Source organism: Castor canadensis, chromosome 7 (genome assembly GCF_047511655.1).
Source record: "Castor canadensis chromosome 7, mCasCan1.hap1v2, whole genome shotgun sequence".
Classification (NCBI taxonomy): Eukaryota; Metazoa; Chordata; class Mammalia; order Rodentia; family Castoridae; genus Castor; species Castor canadensis.
The window spans coordinates 143256716-143276097 of NC_133392.1; the positions used below are offsets into that span (position 1 = coordinate 143256716).

The 19382-nt window shown below is 46.4% G+C and overlaps 1 protein-coding gene across 1 annotated transcript; it reads right to left on the bottom strand.

Moving 5' to 3' along the window:
* Positions 1–500: 500 nt before the first annotated feature.
* Nudc (nuclear distribution C, dynein complex regulator) lies at positions 501–17528 on the bottom strand. Its single transcript, XM_020183090.2, has 9 exons — positions 17327–17528; positions 14728–14805; positions 3269–3472; positions 3120–3176; positions 2482–2601; positions 2202–2396; positions 1512–1595; positions 1294–1412; positions 501–770 (listed from the first exon to the last, which is right to left on the bottom strand). Exons 1-9 carry the CDS (start codon positions 17405–17407, stop codon positions 719–721), a joined length of 990 nt encoding a protein of 329 aa, XP_020038679.1. The 5' UTR covers positions 17408–17528; the 3' UTR covers positions 501–718.
* Positions 17529–19382: the final 1854 nt, after the last annotated feature.

Below are 19382 nucleotides of genomic sequence, written 5' to 3' on the forward strand. Positions count from 1 at the left end.
ATCTGCTTAAGTCCAGATCAGAACAGTGGGGCCCCACCAGACTTTGCTTTGTCGTCCTAGCCAGGTCCCTGCACCACACAGCAGATATGAAGCCTGGGACATCCCAGGACATCCCACCTCCCTTCCAAAGCTAGCTAGTGTCTTGATGCTAGAGCCTTGTTGCTCTTCTGCCCCTGGCAAATAATCTATAGAACACTTGATTGGGGGGAGAGGGGGAGGTGGCGCCAGCTAGTTCTAATCTTTGCTGGGTCATAGGCCCCTGAGAATAGGAGACATGTTCTGGTCTTTGTGACCAGAAAAACTCACCTTTGCTCAGAACCACAAAGACTTAAAGCCTTGTCCTAATCCTTCTTGTAAGTAATGAGAAATTGAGGCCCAGAAAGGGGCAAGTCCCTAGGTCACATGGCAGAATCTGGGCTAGAAGCCAAAACCATAGCTCTAGCAGCAGCTACAAGATGCCTGTCCCCCAGGGAAAGGACAGAGGGAGGAGCGGACACAGGTGGGGCTGGGTAAATAGCTTTAATGTGTAACAGCCAACTGGGGAGGACCAGACCCCAGAGGCCCCAGCCCTTCTCCCATAATGCCCTGGGACCTGCGTGCCTGGGCTAGTCCCCTGCCTGCCCCAGCCCTGAGGCTCCCAAGTCCCAGGGAAGGGTGGGAAAGGAGGTTGGATGGCTGGAGGCTCAGCCCCAAGAATTCAGGGAGGCAGATACAGGAGCTAGTTGAATTTGGCCTTGGAGAAATCCATCTCTGGATGCTGATCCATGAACCTGGGGAAACAGAAGAGGGTGAAACTTGGCTGTGTTTGCCAAACTAACCCATTCTCCCAGTCCCAAGGTCAGTTCTAACTTTTTTTTTTGGCAGCATGGGTGTTTGAACTCAGGGCCTCATGCTTGCTATACAGGTGCTCTTACTGCTTGAGCCTCTCCAGCAGCCCAGTTCTAACCTCTTTAGAACCCTAAGAATCCTGGAACTAGTCCAGAAAGGGCCCTACTTGTCTGAGGCTCAGTTGGGCTGGAGGATGGAAACAAAGGTGCCAACACTGGCAGTTTTCCTGTAGATGGCGATGACCGCCTTTTACCCCTGGCTTCCTACCCTGAGCTGGCCTTGCCCTCGAGGTGACCCCAGCAAATGATTAGGGTAGGCAAGCCAAGGTCACAAAGTCATAAACTTAGCTGGCTCATGCTACAAGGGGACAGAGCAGCTACTGAGTCCTACTCAGTGACCTCCTTTCACCCAGGTCTAAGCCCCCAGCAGCCATCCTCCCCACACTCCCATCTCTGAGTTGCTCACTTCTTCAGGATCTCCTGTTTCTTCTGCTCGTCTGAGGTGGGCAGCCCCATGGATTTCTGTCTCTGGTCATACATCATCTTTTCCACCATGCTGCGGGTCTCACTGTCGAGGTCTGACAGCTGGGGGCAGACATGTCAGGGATGGGTGAAGATGTAGGACCCCCACCCCCAGGGTTCTCCCCGCCTCTGCTGAAGCCTGCCCCAACAGTTGGAGCTCACCTTAGAGTTCTCAGGGTTGATCTTTTTGGTATTGATTTCAGGATCACTGGATACCAAGCGGCTCCACCACTCCATCTTATTAATCTGTGAAAAAGAGGACACCCAGGGGGTGGGAAGGGCTCACTCTGACCAGAACCCTTCCAGAACCAAACTCTCCCATCCACAAAAACCTGAGGCCAAGTTACAAATCAGCATAATTAGGGTAAGAGAAAAGTGCAGTATACCAAAAGAAAGAAAAGTAAAAAGAAAGGACATTCCGGCTTGGAGGAAAAGCAAATCCATGGGCACAGAGGGGCAAGTGAGTGGCAGCTAAGGTCAGCTAGGCCAGGCATTCTGTGCCAGGGGAAGCTGTCCTTGAACCCTTGGCCCTTTCCAGACGCCATGTCTATTTGCTGGTGTGTGTCCCACCTTTCTGAGAAGACAATGTGAAAAAGAACAGGCTTTCTGAGGGCACAGATTTTTCTACATTTTGTTCACTGTTCTCTCTCCAGCTTCCTGGCACACTGTAGAGGTATAGCCAGCTCACAAGAGCAAATCTCAGCTCCTTCCTGACTCCAAAATGAGGGAAGATTAAAAAGTCTTGTGGAGAGTAAGATAATTCTGCAAGGTCCCCAGGATGCCCCAAGTAAGTCAGGAGACCCTCCCCACCCCCCCATCAGTTCCTAGACTAGGAGAGCAGGCCTCACATACCTTCTCCAGATGCACGGTCACAACTTTGCCATCCTCAATGAGCCACGAACTCTCCTCCACCTTCACTTCATTATACAACTCCCCGTCAATGATCGCTGGCTGTCCCTTGAGCCCTACCCGGAGGTGCCGCCGCTGGATGTCCACCACTACGTCTTTCCCCTTCAGCCGGAAGTTGACACGGAAGGGCACTGCCAACTGGACAAAACACAGGCACTCAGGAGTGGTCACTAGGGGCTGCCAGGATCCCAGGCTGACTCCCTTGGCTCCAGACACCACTTACATCCAGCTCCGACAAGGTCTGGGTCCAGCGATAATTGGGCAAGTCAGCTCCATTGCCTAGGTTGGGCTTCAGTTTCCCTTTGTCCTTCTCGTCTTCCTCTTCCTCCTCTTCCTCAGCACCCTGTTCACAATCAGGGGTGCTCAGCTATTTACCTGACAAACTGGACCCTCCCCACTGGGCCAGGCCCAGGACTGGCATTGAGCATACAGTCACAAAGTAGACTGCCCCTGCCCACTCGGACCAGGGGTAGACCTCCACATCCTGGTCAACTGGGAACCAAAAGTAAAAACTGGGTTCTGATCTCTGCCTGAGAAGAGCTCAGACTATTATCACATAACCATGGGACAAAGGACATGGCTGTGTCAGACCTCAACCCACCTCAGATGATGCCTGTACAGGCACTGCTTTCTCTGGCTCCTGGGTTTTCCTGCCCGAGGATTAAGGCCAATAGGGTTTTTCATTTGTTTTATTTTCTTAACCCAAATCCATTTGTCTCATGTCTCTGCATGGAATTCCAAAGTATGGGGAGGATACCCAAAGCTGGGGTCGGGGAAGGTAAGGAAGGGCATTCAAGAGAAAACGGAAGGCTAGTTCCTAAGCCGCTCACTAGTCCTAGGTACCTCTCCAATCCATCTCACCTGCTTCTTTGGTGAGCCAAGGCTGCCATTCTTGAGCTGATTCTCTGCATCCTTTTTCTGTGGCAAAGGGCAGACAGTTGGCAACAGAGCCCCACTTCCCAGTGCCCACAGAAGACTGGCGCAGGGGTCGGGGGTGAGCCTAGCCTGACCTGGTCAATCTCCAGCTGCAGCCTCTCAGCTTCCTCATCAGTCAGCTCTTTGATCTGGGGTTCAGGGGTCTCTGCCTTGGCCTCCTTGGCCAGTCTGGCTGCACGCTCTGCCTTCTCCCGCCGCTCAGTCTCCTGCCGAGCTCGCTTCTCTCGTCGGGCCTTCTGTGCCAGCTGGTTGTGGTGGTTAAAGGTCTGTGTGATGAGCTGGGGAAGGCAGAGAAGGTGATGAGGCATCAGAGCAGGGGGCAGTGACTGAAGGCCTAGAGCCAGGGCAAAACACAGCACTCAACATCAATTTCCTCATCTGCAAAATGGGGATAACACACCACCAACCTCAGAGTTGTGATGAGAATACCTGCCAAACACCTGGCTCAATCAACAGCTATTGTAAGCAGAAGTCAAGCCTCAGCCTCTCTGTGAAACCTTTCCTGGGCTCTCAGGCCCCTGCCTGCCTGCTCCCTATCTCTCCTACCTATGTCTCCAGCCCCCAGGATAGCTCTCACCACCACACCCAGAAAGGCCACATTAGCAGGAAGCAGTCGCCTCACACCCTGTGAGCCGACCTCCCTGTCACACCCAAGAGGTACCTCCACTGCCCCCTGTTGCTATCTGGCCATGTGACCCCAAATAAGTGAACAACTTCGCCTCTTTGTAAGACTCAAGTTTCCTCATGTGTCAGGAAGAATGAAAGGAATGAATATAACAGCACCTATCAAGAGCCCAGTATGGTCACTGTTTCATCAAAGTTGGTTTCCCAACACTCCCTAACTGGCTGGGGCTATGCATGTTGGCTGGTGGGGCAGAGAGAAGCACCTTTTCTGCTGTGGAAGGTCAGTAGTCTCCAGTGTGCCACTCCCACGTGCAGCATCAGAATCACATGAAACCTTTTAGAAATGCTAGATCTCAGCCAGGAACAGTGGTTCATGCCTGTAATCCCAGCACTCAGGAAGCTGAGGCAGAAGGATTAGGAGGAGTTCCAGGCCAGCCTGGGCCACAAAGTGAGATCCTGTCTCCAAACAAAAACAAAAAGAAATGCTAGGTCTTAGGCCCCATTCCAGACCTAGACCTACTGAATCAGAAACTCTGGGAGTGTAACCCTGAGGTTATCCCTCTGTGCCTCTTTAAAAGCAGCCTTGCAATATGGTATTCTTTGCCTAGAATGAGTCTTTGTCCCACTCTCAAGTCTCCTGGCAAGCTCCTACTCACTCCCTTCTAAGATGAACTTAAGTGTCTTTTGAGTTTTACCTCCTGTCCTTTAGCAGGCCCCAGACACACCCTTAGGAAACCCAACTCTGCCCACCCACACATGGCACACACTCAAGTGCACACACCTAGCAGCCTCACATCTCCTAAGCATATGACACATAGCTAGAGGAAGGGGTCTGCAAGGACTCCTGGGCGTAGAGCTCTGCCAAATGCCTGTGGATTCTTGTTCACCTGTGCACCCCCTTTGGTTACCCCCAGCCCACTGCCACAGTGCAGTAGCTCCATGTTCTGCAAGGATAATGGCACCAAAAGCTCCCCCTCCCCCACCAAGCACATCAGGTAATCAGATGGGGTGTGTTGGGGGTGGATGAGCCACCTGAAGGCCATTCTGCCATCAAGAAAGACAGCAGGTCATAAGACAACTGCATAGCAGAGGCTGTTCCACCACAGGGCCTTGTCCCAAGTCCCTAATCAGGGGACCTTGAACTCAAGCCATTTGCCAACCAGTGGCCAAAGGGAATCGGGAACAGAGCCCTCCCCCTCTCCCAACCCCAGTGAATCATGTCACATCACATTCGTCCTATTTCTGACTAGCTCCAGGAGGTTAAACGAGGACAGAGCTGAACCACCAGGCAGAATCAAAGCCAATCACAGCAGCCTCTGACCCCTCCTCCCAGTCACCTCCCACTGAAGGACACTCTGGGGTATGGGAGCCTCCCCAGAGACAGCAACTCAGAGACTGTCATGGAGTCATAGACACGTCTTTAGGAATCACAGCCCGGCAGGAAGGGAAGGGTGAGGTTGCACAAGTGAGCACAGGCCCTCCCTGACTGGGTAGTGATGAACCCAAAGGCATAAGTTCCTGACCCCTACCACCTGAGGAAGTGATACAGTCAAACAGTAGACAACAGCGACTGCCTCTGGTGCAGATTCTCGGAGGGGGCTCTGCTGAAATTCCTCCACACCACAGCAATTCTCCTGTCCACTAGCTCTGCCCCTGCCCACATGAGAGACCACTGGGCTTGGCCCTTGCCCTTTCACCCTTCCAAGCTGCTCAACAAGGCCTCTTGGGAAGGACTGGAAGGTCTCAGCTGGGACCAGGCCCAGTGGTTCACCCCTGTGATCTCAAGTTACATGGGAGGTATAGGTAAAAGGATCACTGTCTGAAGCCAATCCCAAGCAAAAATATGAGACCCTATATGAAAAATGACTAAAGCAAAAAGTGCTGGAAGTGAGACTAAAGTGAAGTGTTTGCGTAGCCAAGAGTGGGGCCCTGCATTCAAATCCTACAACCACTAAAAAAATACAGGAATGAGGGTCTCAGCTGAGGTCCTCACTTCATCCCTAAGGTAATTCTAAGGTCCCCAACAACTCAACTACCACTGGGGCCATTGTTGTGATCACTACAGCCAACCTAGGATCTCCCCGGCTTTACCCATAAGCCAGTACCCTTAAGCAACTTTCTCCTCCCCTGTGGCTCCTTTCTTGAGGAGTGGCATCACCAAGGACAAAAGAAAAGATCACCTGTGAACATGAATACCATCCTGGGAGCTGCCTTCTCTCAGTCTGGGGCTCCAGCACAAACAGCAACAGCCCCTGCACAGAATGGCCCACAATGCAGACCCTCATCCCTCAGCCTCTCTGCCCAGGTCCTTCTGACTGGCCTGTTCCTTGCTGACCTTGACTTTTGAGACTTCCTCCGCAGCCCTCAAGAGTAGACCAACTTTTGCAAGTCATGTCAATGCCCTTCCCGAAAGGATTCAGGCTTTTCCCCTGTAGTGCTTTTCCTACAACAGGCTTCCTCACCTCTGCACCTTGCTAGTGCTGCCCCTAAACCTTGGACACCCTTCTGCCCCTCCTTGTCAGTCCTGACCCCACTTTGGCTTTCAGGTGCCCCACCCTCCTGCCAACATTTTCCACCCTCTCTCCTTCCTGAGGATCCCCAGAGTTGTACCTCAACCCTACTGACAGCACCTTCCTCCCTACCTGTGACTATCAGGGCTGTGCCTTATGGTTCCTATCTCTGTAGCACCCAAAGTACCTCAAACATTTTTCTGACGGCAGAAGAATTTTATCAAACAGCTGTTACTAAAATGATAATGACATTTTAATAACTGGATTTGGACAAACAGGAAAGTATGATATGACATGACAAAGAAACCTCCCAATGCAGAGTGCTGTGACAGCAATTTACACGGGATGTGCACAAGGAATGGGGACAGGGCTTGACAGTGTGGCACTGGTGCTGACTGGAGTCTCACCCAAAGTGGCATGTGTTCTTTGACACAGATTTCCCTCCTGACTGACACAGCGACAGCCTGGAAGACTGTCCATGAGTTTACAACAAGGGGTAAAACCCACCTCTCAGGTGCGTCATCTTTAGAACCCACTATGCAATCAAGTAATTGTTTTGAAAGCATTGAGTAAGGGGCTTTTCCTCATATCCCATCAATGCAACCAAATGGTTAGCAAGGGGAAGTTTCAGCTAACAGAGGGAGATCAGTACAGTACCAGCATTCTGCAAACCTCTAAGAATGAAATAATGGGTTTAGGAATACTCAATGATCGTTAACATCACGAAGAGAGACAACTGGGTATTATGTGCTCCTGATGGAGTATACAGACCATTATGAAACAGTTCAGGAGAACAAAAAGACCCAACTGAAACAAATCAAGCCTAGAGATCTAACTAACAACACAGGGGGACCCAAGAAGAAGCATATTACGTGACACTGTAGAAATGGGGGACACAAGAAATAGAAACAGTAGTTGGTCTTTGTCCTAGGTTCCTGACATAGAGCTCCTAAATCCTTCTGAATTTCCCAAGTGACAAGAACTTCTGTGCTTCTAATGAAGCCACTCTAATTGATATAGCTTCAGAGTAACAGGTGGTTCCCACAAAGACCCAGCAAGATCAGAGGGTTGAATCTGATATACCCACTTCACTCCCCAACCTCCCAGGAGGGAAGAGGACCTGGAGATCAAGTTGATCACCAATGGCCAATGACTTAATTAATCATGATTCTGCATGAAACCTCCACAAGAACCCCTAAATGATGGGGTCTAGAGAATTTGTGGGTTGCTGAACATATCAACTTGCTGGAAGGGACATCAATCTGAAGACAGTACAGAGGCTTCACTCCTACACATTCACCTTGCCCTATGTACTGCTTGTCTTTGGCTATTCCTGATTTGCATCTTTCATAATAAATAATAAGTAGAACATTTTCCCAAGTCCTGTGAGTCACCCAGAGAATTACAGAACCTGAGGGGGTTGTACAAACCCCTAATCAGATCATTGATCGGATGTACTAGGATTTGACTGATGTGCCAAGTGGGCAGTTTTATGGGACTGATCCCTTAACCTGTGGGGTCTACACTAACTCTGGGTAGTTGCCATAAGAATTTAAATGAATTGTAGGATAGCCAGTTGGTGTCTGGAGAACTAGTTGTGAGGTAGGAAAAAAAATCCACAGGCTGAGGATATGAGTCAGTGCTAGAATGTGTGCGAAGCATGTGCAAAGCCTGGGTTCCATCCCTAGTGCCAAAAAGAGAGGAGGTGGGGGAGAAAAGAGAAAGGAAAGGAGATGGGGAAGGGGAGGGAAATGGGAGAAGGGAAGGAAGAAAGCACACATGTGCAGGGCGCTGGCTGCTCAAACCTATAATCCTACCAACTCAGGAGGCAGAAATCAGGAGGATGGTGGTTCGAAGCCAGCCCAAGCAAATAGTTTAAAAGGACCTGTGGAGTGGCTCAACTGGTACCATGCCTGTTTAGCAAGTGTGAGGATGAGTTCAAATCCCAGTACCACCAGAAAAAAAAAGAAAGAAAGCACACATTTGACGTCAGAAATGTGAGTGAAACAGTTTACAGGATGCAATAAGCAAAATCCAGATTGTGGGAAATCTGCCCAGACAAATAACCAGGTTTCTTCACAAATAGATTGCAAGGGGGAAAATGGGGGAAAAGAGGGAGAGGGGATCTCAATCTACAGGTGCCTCCCATCAACCAATGTAATGTGTTGACTTTATTTGGATTATGAATCAAGGAAACAACAGTAATCAAATAACCTATTTTAAAAATGGGCAATACATAGACACTTTTCCAAAGACAATATACAAACAACTAAGCATATAAAAGATACTGAAAGAGCTGGGCACCAGTAGCTCACGCCTGTAATCCTAGCTGCTCAGGAGGCAGAGACAAGAAGGACTGCAGTTCAAAGCCAGCCTGAGCAAATAGTTCGTGAAACCCTATCTCAAAAAACCCTATCACAAAAATACAGCAGGTGGAGTGGCTCAAGGTAAAGGCCCTGAGTTCAAGCCCCAGTACAGAAAAAAAAAAAATGCTGAAAGAGCTAGGGTGTGGTTCAAGTGGTAGAGCACCTACCCTGCTACTTTAAGTCCCTGAGCTCAAACCCCAGTACTGCCACACACAAACAAAAACAAATAAATAAATATAGAAGTACTGTATGACCGAACAATCTCACTTCTAAGTATATGACCAAAAGAACTGAAAGCAGGATCTCATCTATTTGCATCCCAGGTTCATAGTAGCATTATTCATAATAACTAAGAGGTAGAATGTCAAAGCCCACTGACAGATGAAAACATAAAACAATGTGCCGCATGTTTCCCTCAAATTAGGACCACAGATGAACAGATTAGTGGTCTGTAAGATTACACCGCCTAGCCTAGCGCTGGTGGCTCACGCCTATAATCCTAGCTACTCAGAGGCAGAGATCAGGAGAACTGGGGTTAGAAGCCAGTCCCAAGCAAATAGTTGGAGAGACACTATCTCCAAAAAACCCTTTACAATAAAGGGCTGGTAGAGTGGCTCAAGGTGAAGGCCCAGAGTTCAAGCCCCAGGACTGCAAAAAAAAAAAAAAAAAAAAAAAAAGATTGTACTGCCTAGAAGCATCATAGCCATCTTAGTTGGTGTTAGTACACTGTATGGTGTTTGCACAATGAGAAAAATCACCCAAGGAGGCAATTCTCAGAAGTATCTCAGTCTTTTAAGGGATGCATTTAAGCTGGGGACATAGCTCAAATGATAGACCACTAGCATAGCATTTGCAAGGCCCTAGGTTCAATCTCCAGGGGGCAGGGAAGGGACGCATGATATACATACAATGCACATTATTCAATCTTTAAAAAGGGGTGCTGAGGGGTGGCTCAGTGGTAGTATACTTGCCTAACACACACAAGGCCCTGGATTCAATCCCTAGAACCACACCAAGGGAAATCCTGTCACATGCTGTAACATGAACCTTTAAGTACACTAAGTGAAATAAAGAAGTCACAAAAGGGACAGGGCTAGAGGTATGGATCCATCAACAGAGCATCTGCCTACAAGTCCAAAGCCCTGAAGTTCAAATCCCAGTACCACCCAAAACAAATAAGCCACACACACAAAGGACAAATACGTAATTTCATTTAAATGAAGTATCTAAGGCAGTCAATCACAATCAAAGTAGAATAGTGGCTTCCTGGGGCTGTGGGGGCAGACAAAGGAGTTGTTTCATGGGTGTAGTTTCAGTTCTGTAAAGTGAAAAATTCTGAGATGTATTTCACAACATTTATACTTAACGCTACTCAAGTGTACACTTAAAAAAAAAAAATAAGCACTGAGGGAAATCAGAACCCTAAGTGGATATTTGATAATATTTAAAGAATTACTTTTCTATAGCTAGGGATGGCTCAGCTGTAGAGTGCTAGTATGTGCAAGACCCTGGACTGGATCCCCAGTGCCACAAAAGAGGAAAAAAAAGCTGATTAACATCCACAAACCATTTACTAATCTAAAAATATGACTGGAATTGGGGGGTAAGAGAGGGGTGGCACAAACAATGTATATACATATAAGTAAATATAAAACTGGTAAAATAAAAATATGACTAGAATTTTTTAAATTGTGATAAAACAACGTACAAAATTTACCATCTTAATCGTTAAGTGTATACTTTAAGAGTGTTAAGTATATTCACATCATTTTGAAACAGACCCCAGAACTCCAGCAAAACTGAAAACTTTACACTGTATTTCCCGTTCCCTCCCCGCCAGCTGCTGGCAACCACCATTCTCTATGAATCTGACTACTCCAGGCTCATGTAAGTGGAATACAGTATCTGTCACTTTGACTAGTTCGTTTCATTTGGAGTCCCATCCTCAGAGAATAAGTTATTCCATACATGTAACAAGACTTTCTTCTCTTTCAAAGCAGAATGTTCAGCTGTATGCATGTATCTATCATATTCAGTTCATCCATTCAGGTCTGTCCATACTTTTTGTCTTTCTTGATGGAACTACGGTTTGAACCCAGGACTTCATGCTTGCAAAGCAGGAGCTCTATCACTTGAGCCACACCTCCAGTCCATTTTGCTCTGGTTATTTTGGAGATAGGGTCTCTCAAACTATTTGCCTGGGCTGGCCTTGAACTGTGTTTTTTCAATCTCTGCCTCCTGAGTAACAAGGAGTAAGCTGACACTCTGCCTTGAGTACAATGAATCTTGACTTTTTTTTTTTTTTTTTTTGAGATAGGGCTGGTCTCTAACTCATGACCCTCCTACCTCAGTTTCCTGAGTGTTGGGATTACCAGATGTGTCCTATAACACTTGGCTTTTGAACATCTTTTCACATTGCTCTTTGGATTTGTTCTTTTTGTAATTGTCTCTTTTTCTGTTATCCTCTTGTCAATTTATGAGTTCCTACATTTTTTTTGGTAGTTCTGGAGAGCTGAACTCAGTGCACCATATCACTTGAGCCATGGCATCAGCCCTTTCTCAACTGGCTATTTTTTTTTAAGAGTCTCGTTTTATGCCCAGGCCAGCCTGGCTCATGATCCTCCTATTTGTGCTTCTGGGTATAACTGGGATGACAGCCGTGAGCTACCAACCACTGGCTGAGGTAAGATAGGATCTTGCTAACTCTTTGCCCAAACTGGCCTTGAACTGCAATCCTCCAGTCCTTACACTACATCTCTGCCTCCTGAGTAGGATTACAGGTTACAGTCACCATGCCAGGCCTACTTTCTACCTATTAAATTAACTATAATGACCAGGCTCAGTGGCTCATGCCTGTAATTCAAGCTATTTGGGAGCTGGAGATTGGGAGGATTGCAGTTTAAGGCCAGCCTGAACAAAAAGTTAACAGGACACCATCACAACCAATAAGCTGGACATGATGGCTGGTGCCTGTCATCCCAGATATGCAGGAGGACCAGAAAAAACATGAGACCCTATTTGAAAATAACTAAAAGTAATAAGGGCTGGAGACTTGGTTCAAATTGCAGAGCACTTTCCCAGCAAGCACAAGGCCCTGAGTTCAAATCCCAGTACCACTAAAAATAAATAAATAAGCAAAAGCCTCCCATGCAGGAAGACTTTCCTTGATCTCCTATTTACTCTGACATACGAGTAAAACAAATGGTTCACATTTGCTTCTTTTTCTTTTTTCTTTACAGTTCTAGGGATGGAACCCAAAACCTCACATATGCAAGGCATGCATTCTACCACATCTTCAGCCCCTATAATTTTGTTTTCTTACAAATAAATATCCAGTTGTAGCAACATGACCTAGTAAGCCATTCATTGCCTACTAAACTTAACTACCACCTTGGCTACATTAAATCCTCATTTATACTATACTGTATTTCTGGATTCTCTATTTTCCTTCTATGATCCATTTTTCTATTATGTCAATACTATATTGATTTTATCATCAAGGGTTAATTGGCGCTCATAATTCCTGGTCCTAAAAGTTATTAAAAACTAAAAGCGTTTTATATTTTTTGTAAGCTTGTGGCATGAAGGAATTTACAACCTCACTGCTCCCACTTGATATGAGGGTTGATAGAATTTTCTCTGCAGAAATATCAATGTTATTTGATTATAGGATGCTCCTGACCCCTGACTTGGGGTACACTGTATGTAATACACAGTGTAGCAACATATCATCATCCTAAAATCCAAAGAACCCTAAATCCCAAAACACATCTGGACTTAAGGGGTTTAGAAGGGGAACTGTGGACTCTATTTTCATGTTAGCCACTTAATCTATATTGTTTCTTATCCTTTGAACATCCCTCCAAGGTAAAGATCATCTGAAAGATTAGTCTCAGAAATTTCAGGATCACCTAAGGCCACAGAGTTCAAAGTGGAGGGATGGGGCAGGAAAAAATACCAGGATTCAATTTATGTCTAACTCTAGAGCCTATGCTCTCAGCCACTGCACTGGAAATGATGCAGCTGGCGGCTCTGCGCTTACCAGTTGTTCAACTCAAGAGCTACTGTGTAATACCAGAGACCAAGTAGAAATGCTAGATTGGTTTCTAACTGCCTGAGAATCTGAATGATCTTCTGGGAAAGAGCTGATTCCAAGAGAACAGAGAGCCCAGGAGCATGACAGCTCTAAGATGAGGCCAACAGACAACGACCATATAGTACATGTCATCATGGTATACTTCTGAGATACTACTTCCTAATGCTGAGAGGTTGCCTCTCTCTAGCCAGTGCAGTGGTGCACATCTGTAATTCCTGTTTCAGGAGGCTGAAACAGGAAGATCATGAGTTTCAGAGCAGCCTGATCTAAAAAGTGGTACTCTGGAGAGGGGAGGGGAGAAAAAAAAGTTCACCTCTTTCTCTTCTCCCAGCTATCACATCTCATCTTTCTTTCTTTCTTTTTGGTAGCATTGGGGTTTGAACTCAGGGCCTCACGCTTGCTAGGCAGGTGTTCTACTACTTGACCCACTCTACCAGCCTACAACTCATCTTTCATACCTCAAGCATCACTTCTTCCTCAGGAAGTCTTTCCTGAACCCTGAACCTAGGATAGTCCTTGTTTTATGTTCCCAGGGCTCCTGCCCTAATGTACACTACTTTTTCACTGCCTTTTGTTTTTTGTTTTTAGCAAAGGGAGTTACTCTATGAGATCCATAAAAACAAAGACCATGACCAGATTCACCTCTGTATCTGGACGCATTTGGCACAGGACTACCATAACCAAAGTATTAAATATTCAGTAAATGTTCATTGAACAAATGACTGTGACTGCTGATAGAAGGGGGCACTCCTTCCATTTTACTGAAGTGAAGACTAAAAGGGCCAGAAAATTGTTGAGAACTTGGCCAGCCACCTACTGGGACTCCTGCCAAGCTACTGTGTCCATGACGGAGTAGCCTCAGAGCTTCAAGACTCTTTATACAGCATATCCTGGTTCCTTAGAATCCTCAAGCTACCAAACGCAGTTTGTAAAATATCTTATTACCATGTCTCTTAAGTTTAAGTAAAAGCAAGTATTAAGAATATAAAAAAATAGTTCAAGCTGAGTGCTGGTGGCTCACACCTGTAATCCTAGCTACTCAGGAGGCAGAGATCAGGAGGATCTCAGTTCAAGGCCAGCCTGGGCAAAAAGCAAGATCCTATCTCAAAAATATCCAACACACAGAAAAAGGACTGGTCGGGTGGTTCAAGTGTTAGAGCACCCGACTAGCAACCATGAGGCCCTGAGTTCAAACACCAGTATCATCAATTAAAAAAAAATCAGGGGGCAAGCAGAGGGGAGATATGGCCCAAACGATGTATGCACATATGAATAAATGAATAAATAAGCCAAAAAAAAAAAAATCAGTGAAGTTCCATCCTTATTATTTACCAAACTTCAAAAATGCAATTATAAATTAAGGAATCATAAGCTAGATCTCAGAACCTGTACCACAAACAACTCCCAAACACTTGAACTTTGGCTTGCAGAACCTAAGTTGGGCTGGAAAAGAAGATGCCTTGAAAGCATAAAGCTCTGAGTTCAAACCCCAGTACCAACAGAAAAAAAGAAAAATTTCATCTGCTAGCCTCAAATTCTAACATTTGCCCAGCTAAGTAATTAGTTAAAACCCCAGGGAAAAAAGAATGAAGAAGCATGGCATCAGGGATAGAAGGTAGGCCCACAGCAGCCTCAGGTTCAATACCAGTTCTCCCACAACTCAGCTCAAGACTTTGTATAAGGAGAAAAGCATCCCTGTGCCAATTTCTACATCTGTAAAATGAGGGTAGTTAATAGAACTATTTACTTCTGATAGAACTACTGAAGAACCATGGGAAATATGGGGACAAAGCACACTGCAAGGAATGAGGCTCAGTGACAGCTTGCTTCCCTTCCAAGCCCCATTCTTGTATTCCTATCATGCCAAAGGAAGGCCAGGTGAGCTTTTCTTCTGAAGAGACAAACCTGCCCAAGGGATAGGAGTCCCCAACACTCACCTTCTCTGCCATCCCCTCTTCTCCTCCAATAAAAAAGTCTGTTTTGCGTCGTAGGAAGCTGAAGAATGTGTTCACAAGCTGAAAGACAGAAAAGATTGAAGCTGTGGGGGTGCCATGATGAAAGCCCTCAACCCCAGTTAACCTCCTCAGTCTACAAGGAAACTTGGGACTTAACCATTTCACCTCTGAGGCTCTCAACTGAGGGGACAGCCTCCCCAACCAGCCCCCTCCATCACTTCCACCCGGAAGCCTACCCTAACCTTATCTAGATCATAGGGAAGACAGAGGGTAAACTCACAAGTAGGAGCCAAGAACCTCAGCATATTCTTTCCACATCGCAATGAGGGCAACAGATAATGGCCTCAAATACAGATAGTCCCCAACTTATGATGGTTTTTATTGACTTCACAATGGTATAAAAGCAACATGCATTCAGTAGAAATGGAATTTTAAATTGTGATCTTTTCCTAGCAATATATGGTATAATATACTCTTGCAGTACTAGGCCGTAAGCCTCAGCTCCCATTCAGCTACCCTGTCACAGAGGGAAACAACCCATTATCTACAGTGCACACTGTTGTTCAGTTATGTTCAGTAGGTCAGGTGCATTAGTACATTTGCTTTCTTTCTTTTTCTTTTTTTGAAGGTACTGGGATTTGAACTCAGGGCTTCACCTTGCTAGGCAAGCACTCTACCAACTGAGCCACTCCACCAACCCCTTTTTTTTTTTTTTTTTAAGTGGGTTTTTTCGAGATAGGGTCTTATAAACTAATTTTTCAACTTATGATGTCCTCATCGTAAGTTAGTACATGTTTGGGCTTGCAGAGTGGCTCAAGTGGTAGAGCATCGACCCAACAAGCCTGAGGTCCTCAGTTCAAACCTCAGTTCAAAGTTGGTACATGCTCAGTACAAGTTTTCAATTTTTGCTGAAATAATTCAGTGGTTGCCTAGGGTTAGCACATACAAGCCCTTCAATTTGCTCAAGTGAGTGGTTCTAAATCTGATGCTAGAACTTATCTCAATGGTCGCAATCCCTGCTTCTAGACACTTTTTCAATTCTCTCAAAAACACTCCTTGAGTCTTTACTACTATTTCCTGCATGGGGAGCAGGAATCATTTCTCCCTTTTTCCCCCTCTGTCTCTCCCCACTTTTTTTATGCTGTTATACTAAATTCCTTTCCTAATAAACTTTACTATCATTAAAAAAAAAAAAAAAAAAAAAAAGAACTCACTCCTAAGTTCACTTTGTGTCAATGAGGATAAGGAGCCTTTTCACATGTGCAGACTAGAAACACACTCCCACCTCACAGGTTTAGAAGTCCTTGATCACCACAGGCACTTAGGAGTAAATCTAGAGACTGGAGTGCTCAATGAGGTTTTCTGACTCACAGAATCAGAAATGGATTATGGTCCTGTCTGGATGAAGGGCTTGTGAAATGAGCTTGGGCAAATCCCTGTCACTTTCTGGCATCAACTGCTTTATAGAACAAGAGCTCTGGCTTGATCTTGACAGACTTTTCTACCTCTAACTTTCTGTTAGGGGAAAAAAAAACAAAAACAAAAACAAAAACAATTACACAATCTGTATCAAATGGTCTTTATCGTCCACACAGGATGTGTTATTGGTTCTGGTCACTTAGCACGAATTAGGGTTTTTTTGGCAGCACTGGAGTTTGAACTCAGGGCCTACACCTTGAGCTATTCCATCAGCCCTTTTTTGTGAAGGGTTTTTTCAATACAGAGTCCTGCAAACTATTTGCCCAGGCTGGCTTTGAACCGCGATCCTCCTGATCTCTGTCTCCTGAGTAGCTAGGATTACAGCCATGAACCGCCAGCACCGGCGCGAATTATGCTTTTGTAAAGTTCTCTGAAGACAAAGACCAGTTTCTCCTCACATCTGTATCTCCAAGTTCCAGTCTCCTGAGTGTCTGACACACGTTAATCACGCATGACAAATACTTGCTTCAGAACTCAAAGCCCTTCACATCAAGATATTATTCTCCCACAAATCAAGAAAACTGGTATTCACAGTTCCATCTCACCATCTCACAGACAAGCAACCTGAGGCATGGAGACGTGGAAAGATCCCATGGTAGTGGTGGAAAACAACTGCGAACACAGGTCTCCAATTCCATTTAAGGCATAAGGCCACGTGCTAACATACCCGGATCTCCGCCCCCACCCCACACACTACTTGCTAGGGTGGCTCCATGTCTGGGATAGTTCGTCGAGGGATGCTCTGGCACGCGGCCATCAAAGGGAACTGGGGCCCGGACGCGTGTGTGGGACCAAGGGGAGACGCTAATTAAGGCTCCGAGCAATTCCAGGGACGGGCTCCGGGTCGCCGGAATTGCTAAGATAGGAACTACAGAGGGCTCGCCAGAGGCCCGGAACTGACAACCCGAGGTTAGAGACCCGCCTGCGCGGTATACAGACCGGAAGCTGGGGCGCACTGAGAATGTGGAGGGAACTCAGGAGCCCCCGAGGGCCGGGGACGGATCCTGGCCCTCAAAGGCAGAGGACAGAGGAAGCGTGGCCAGAGGCTCGGGGCAGACAAGCGCCTCCGGGCCTGGCGGGCCGACGCCGCGCGGACGCTTACCTCCTGCACGCCGCCCTCGTGCTGCTGCGCCATGGCCAGCAACATGCCGTCGAACCGCTCTTCCTCCTGCTCCCCGCCCATCTCGCTGGTGGATCTACGCGCCGAGCTCCACACTCGCGTCCCGCGCTCTCCCCGCTTCTCCGGGTCGCGTCCGGCCCAACGGCTTCTCTCGGCAGCCTTCCGCAGCGGAACCGGAAACACGCACACGCCCTGCTACCCAGCCCTGGCGCTCCCTCTTCCCGCCTCCCTCCCGGCCGGCGGCCATTGACTGCGCGGCAAACAGCCCGCTTCACCGACCATTGGTCATCTTGCTAAGCCAATCAGCAAGCGCGTCAATGAAGCGGTGGGCGGAGCCGAGAACCCGGGAGTTTGGCTTGAGTTGCTATGGTCACCAGATGCTTTGGAGCCTTCTAGAAAGCCCTGGACTGAACTCTGACAAGGTTGGAAGTCAAAAAAGGCACAAGCTTTGCTTTACTAATGACTTCCCAGCTTGTACTGAAAGTATTTTTAGTCATTTCTTCTAATCCTGTGTGAAGCACAAAGAAGGTGGCACTTACCCAAAAGACAGCCTACCTCCATCATTGTCATCACACTCAACCAGGTTTCATGGGCATACAAACTGTAGTTGCATACAAACTGTACTTTAATACTCTTCTGTTGCAGTCTTGAAATTCTTAATTTTTTAAATAAAGAGCTCCACAGATTCATTTTACATTGGTACCCACAAATTATGTAACAAGTGCTGTAATGATCTCTACTCCAGTTAATTTGGGGGTCAGGTCTCAGCCATCTAAGGCCAACTCCACTACTTGTGCAATGAATCTCATCTTAGTCTTTGCAGGAATTCACCCCCATAAGTAACATTTTTGGCTCCTCCCTCACACTTCTTTCTTCTATATCATTCACTTCAATTTACAAACATGTTTCAATGTTATTTTGATTTTGGTGGGACTGGAGTTTGAACTCAGGACTTCATTCTTGCAAAGCAGGCATTGTACCTCTTGAGCCCACCTCCAGTCCATTTTTCTCTGGTTATTTTGGAGATGGGGGGTCTCATGAACTATTTGCCCAAGCTGACATCAAACCATGATCCTCCCAATTTCAGCCTCCCAAGTAGCTAGGATTACAGGCATGAGCCACTGGTGCCCAGCTATTTCACTTATTTTTTTTACTATTCCATGACCCCACTTTCTCCTGCTACCACAACAATTTTCAGCTCTCACTCATAGCAAGACTTGAGAAGATTGCTGCACTTATTTCTTTATTTCCTCACTTTCTATCTCTCTTCAATTAACTCAAATTAGTCTTTGGCTTAAAAGGCTTAGGTAAATTTGCAATGGTACATATTGCCAATGCCAATGCCAATGAAAGTAGTATTATGTTATTCAACTTCTCAGTTGCATTTGACAGTTGGCTCCTTCTTTCTGGAAACATTTTTTCCCCTTTAGACTTCTGTTACAGACTGAATTGTGTTCCTCTAAAACTCACATGTTGAAGCTCTGATGGTCAACGTGACTGTATTTGGAGACAGGGCCTTTAAAACATAATTAAGATCAGTTAGGGGCTGGCAGAGTGGCTCAAGTGGTAGAGCACCCATCTAGTAAGCATGAGGCCCTGAGTTCAAACCCCAGTACTGCTGGAAAAAAAAAAAAGTCAGTTGGGCATGGTGCTGCATGCCAGTATCCCAGCAATGGGGAGGGTGAGGGGCAGGCAGATGGAAAAATGAGGCCATCCTGTGCTGCATAGCAAAATCCTGCCTCAAAACAAACAAGAAAGATGAAATGATTTTCTATGGGTGGGGCCCTAATTCAATAGTACTGGTGTTCTTATAAGAAAAGGAAGAGACACTAGGGATTTGCACAGACAAAAGGCCATGTACGGACATATGGGACATTCTTAGCCACCTGCAAAGAAGAGAGGCACGAGTAGAAACCAAACCTGTTAACACTGTGACATGGACTTCTAGCTTCCAAAAACATGGGAAAATAAAATTCTGGTGTTGAAGTCACCCTGTCTATGGCATTTTGTTATGGCACCCTGAGCTTCTATGTCCCAC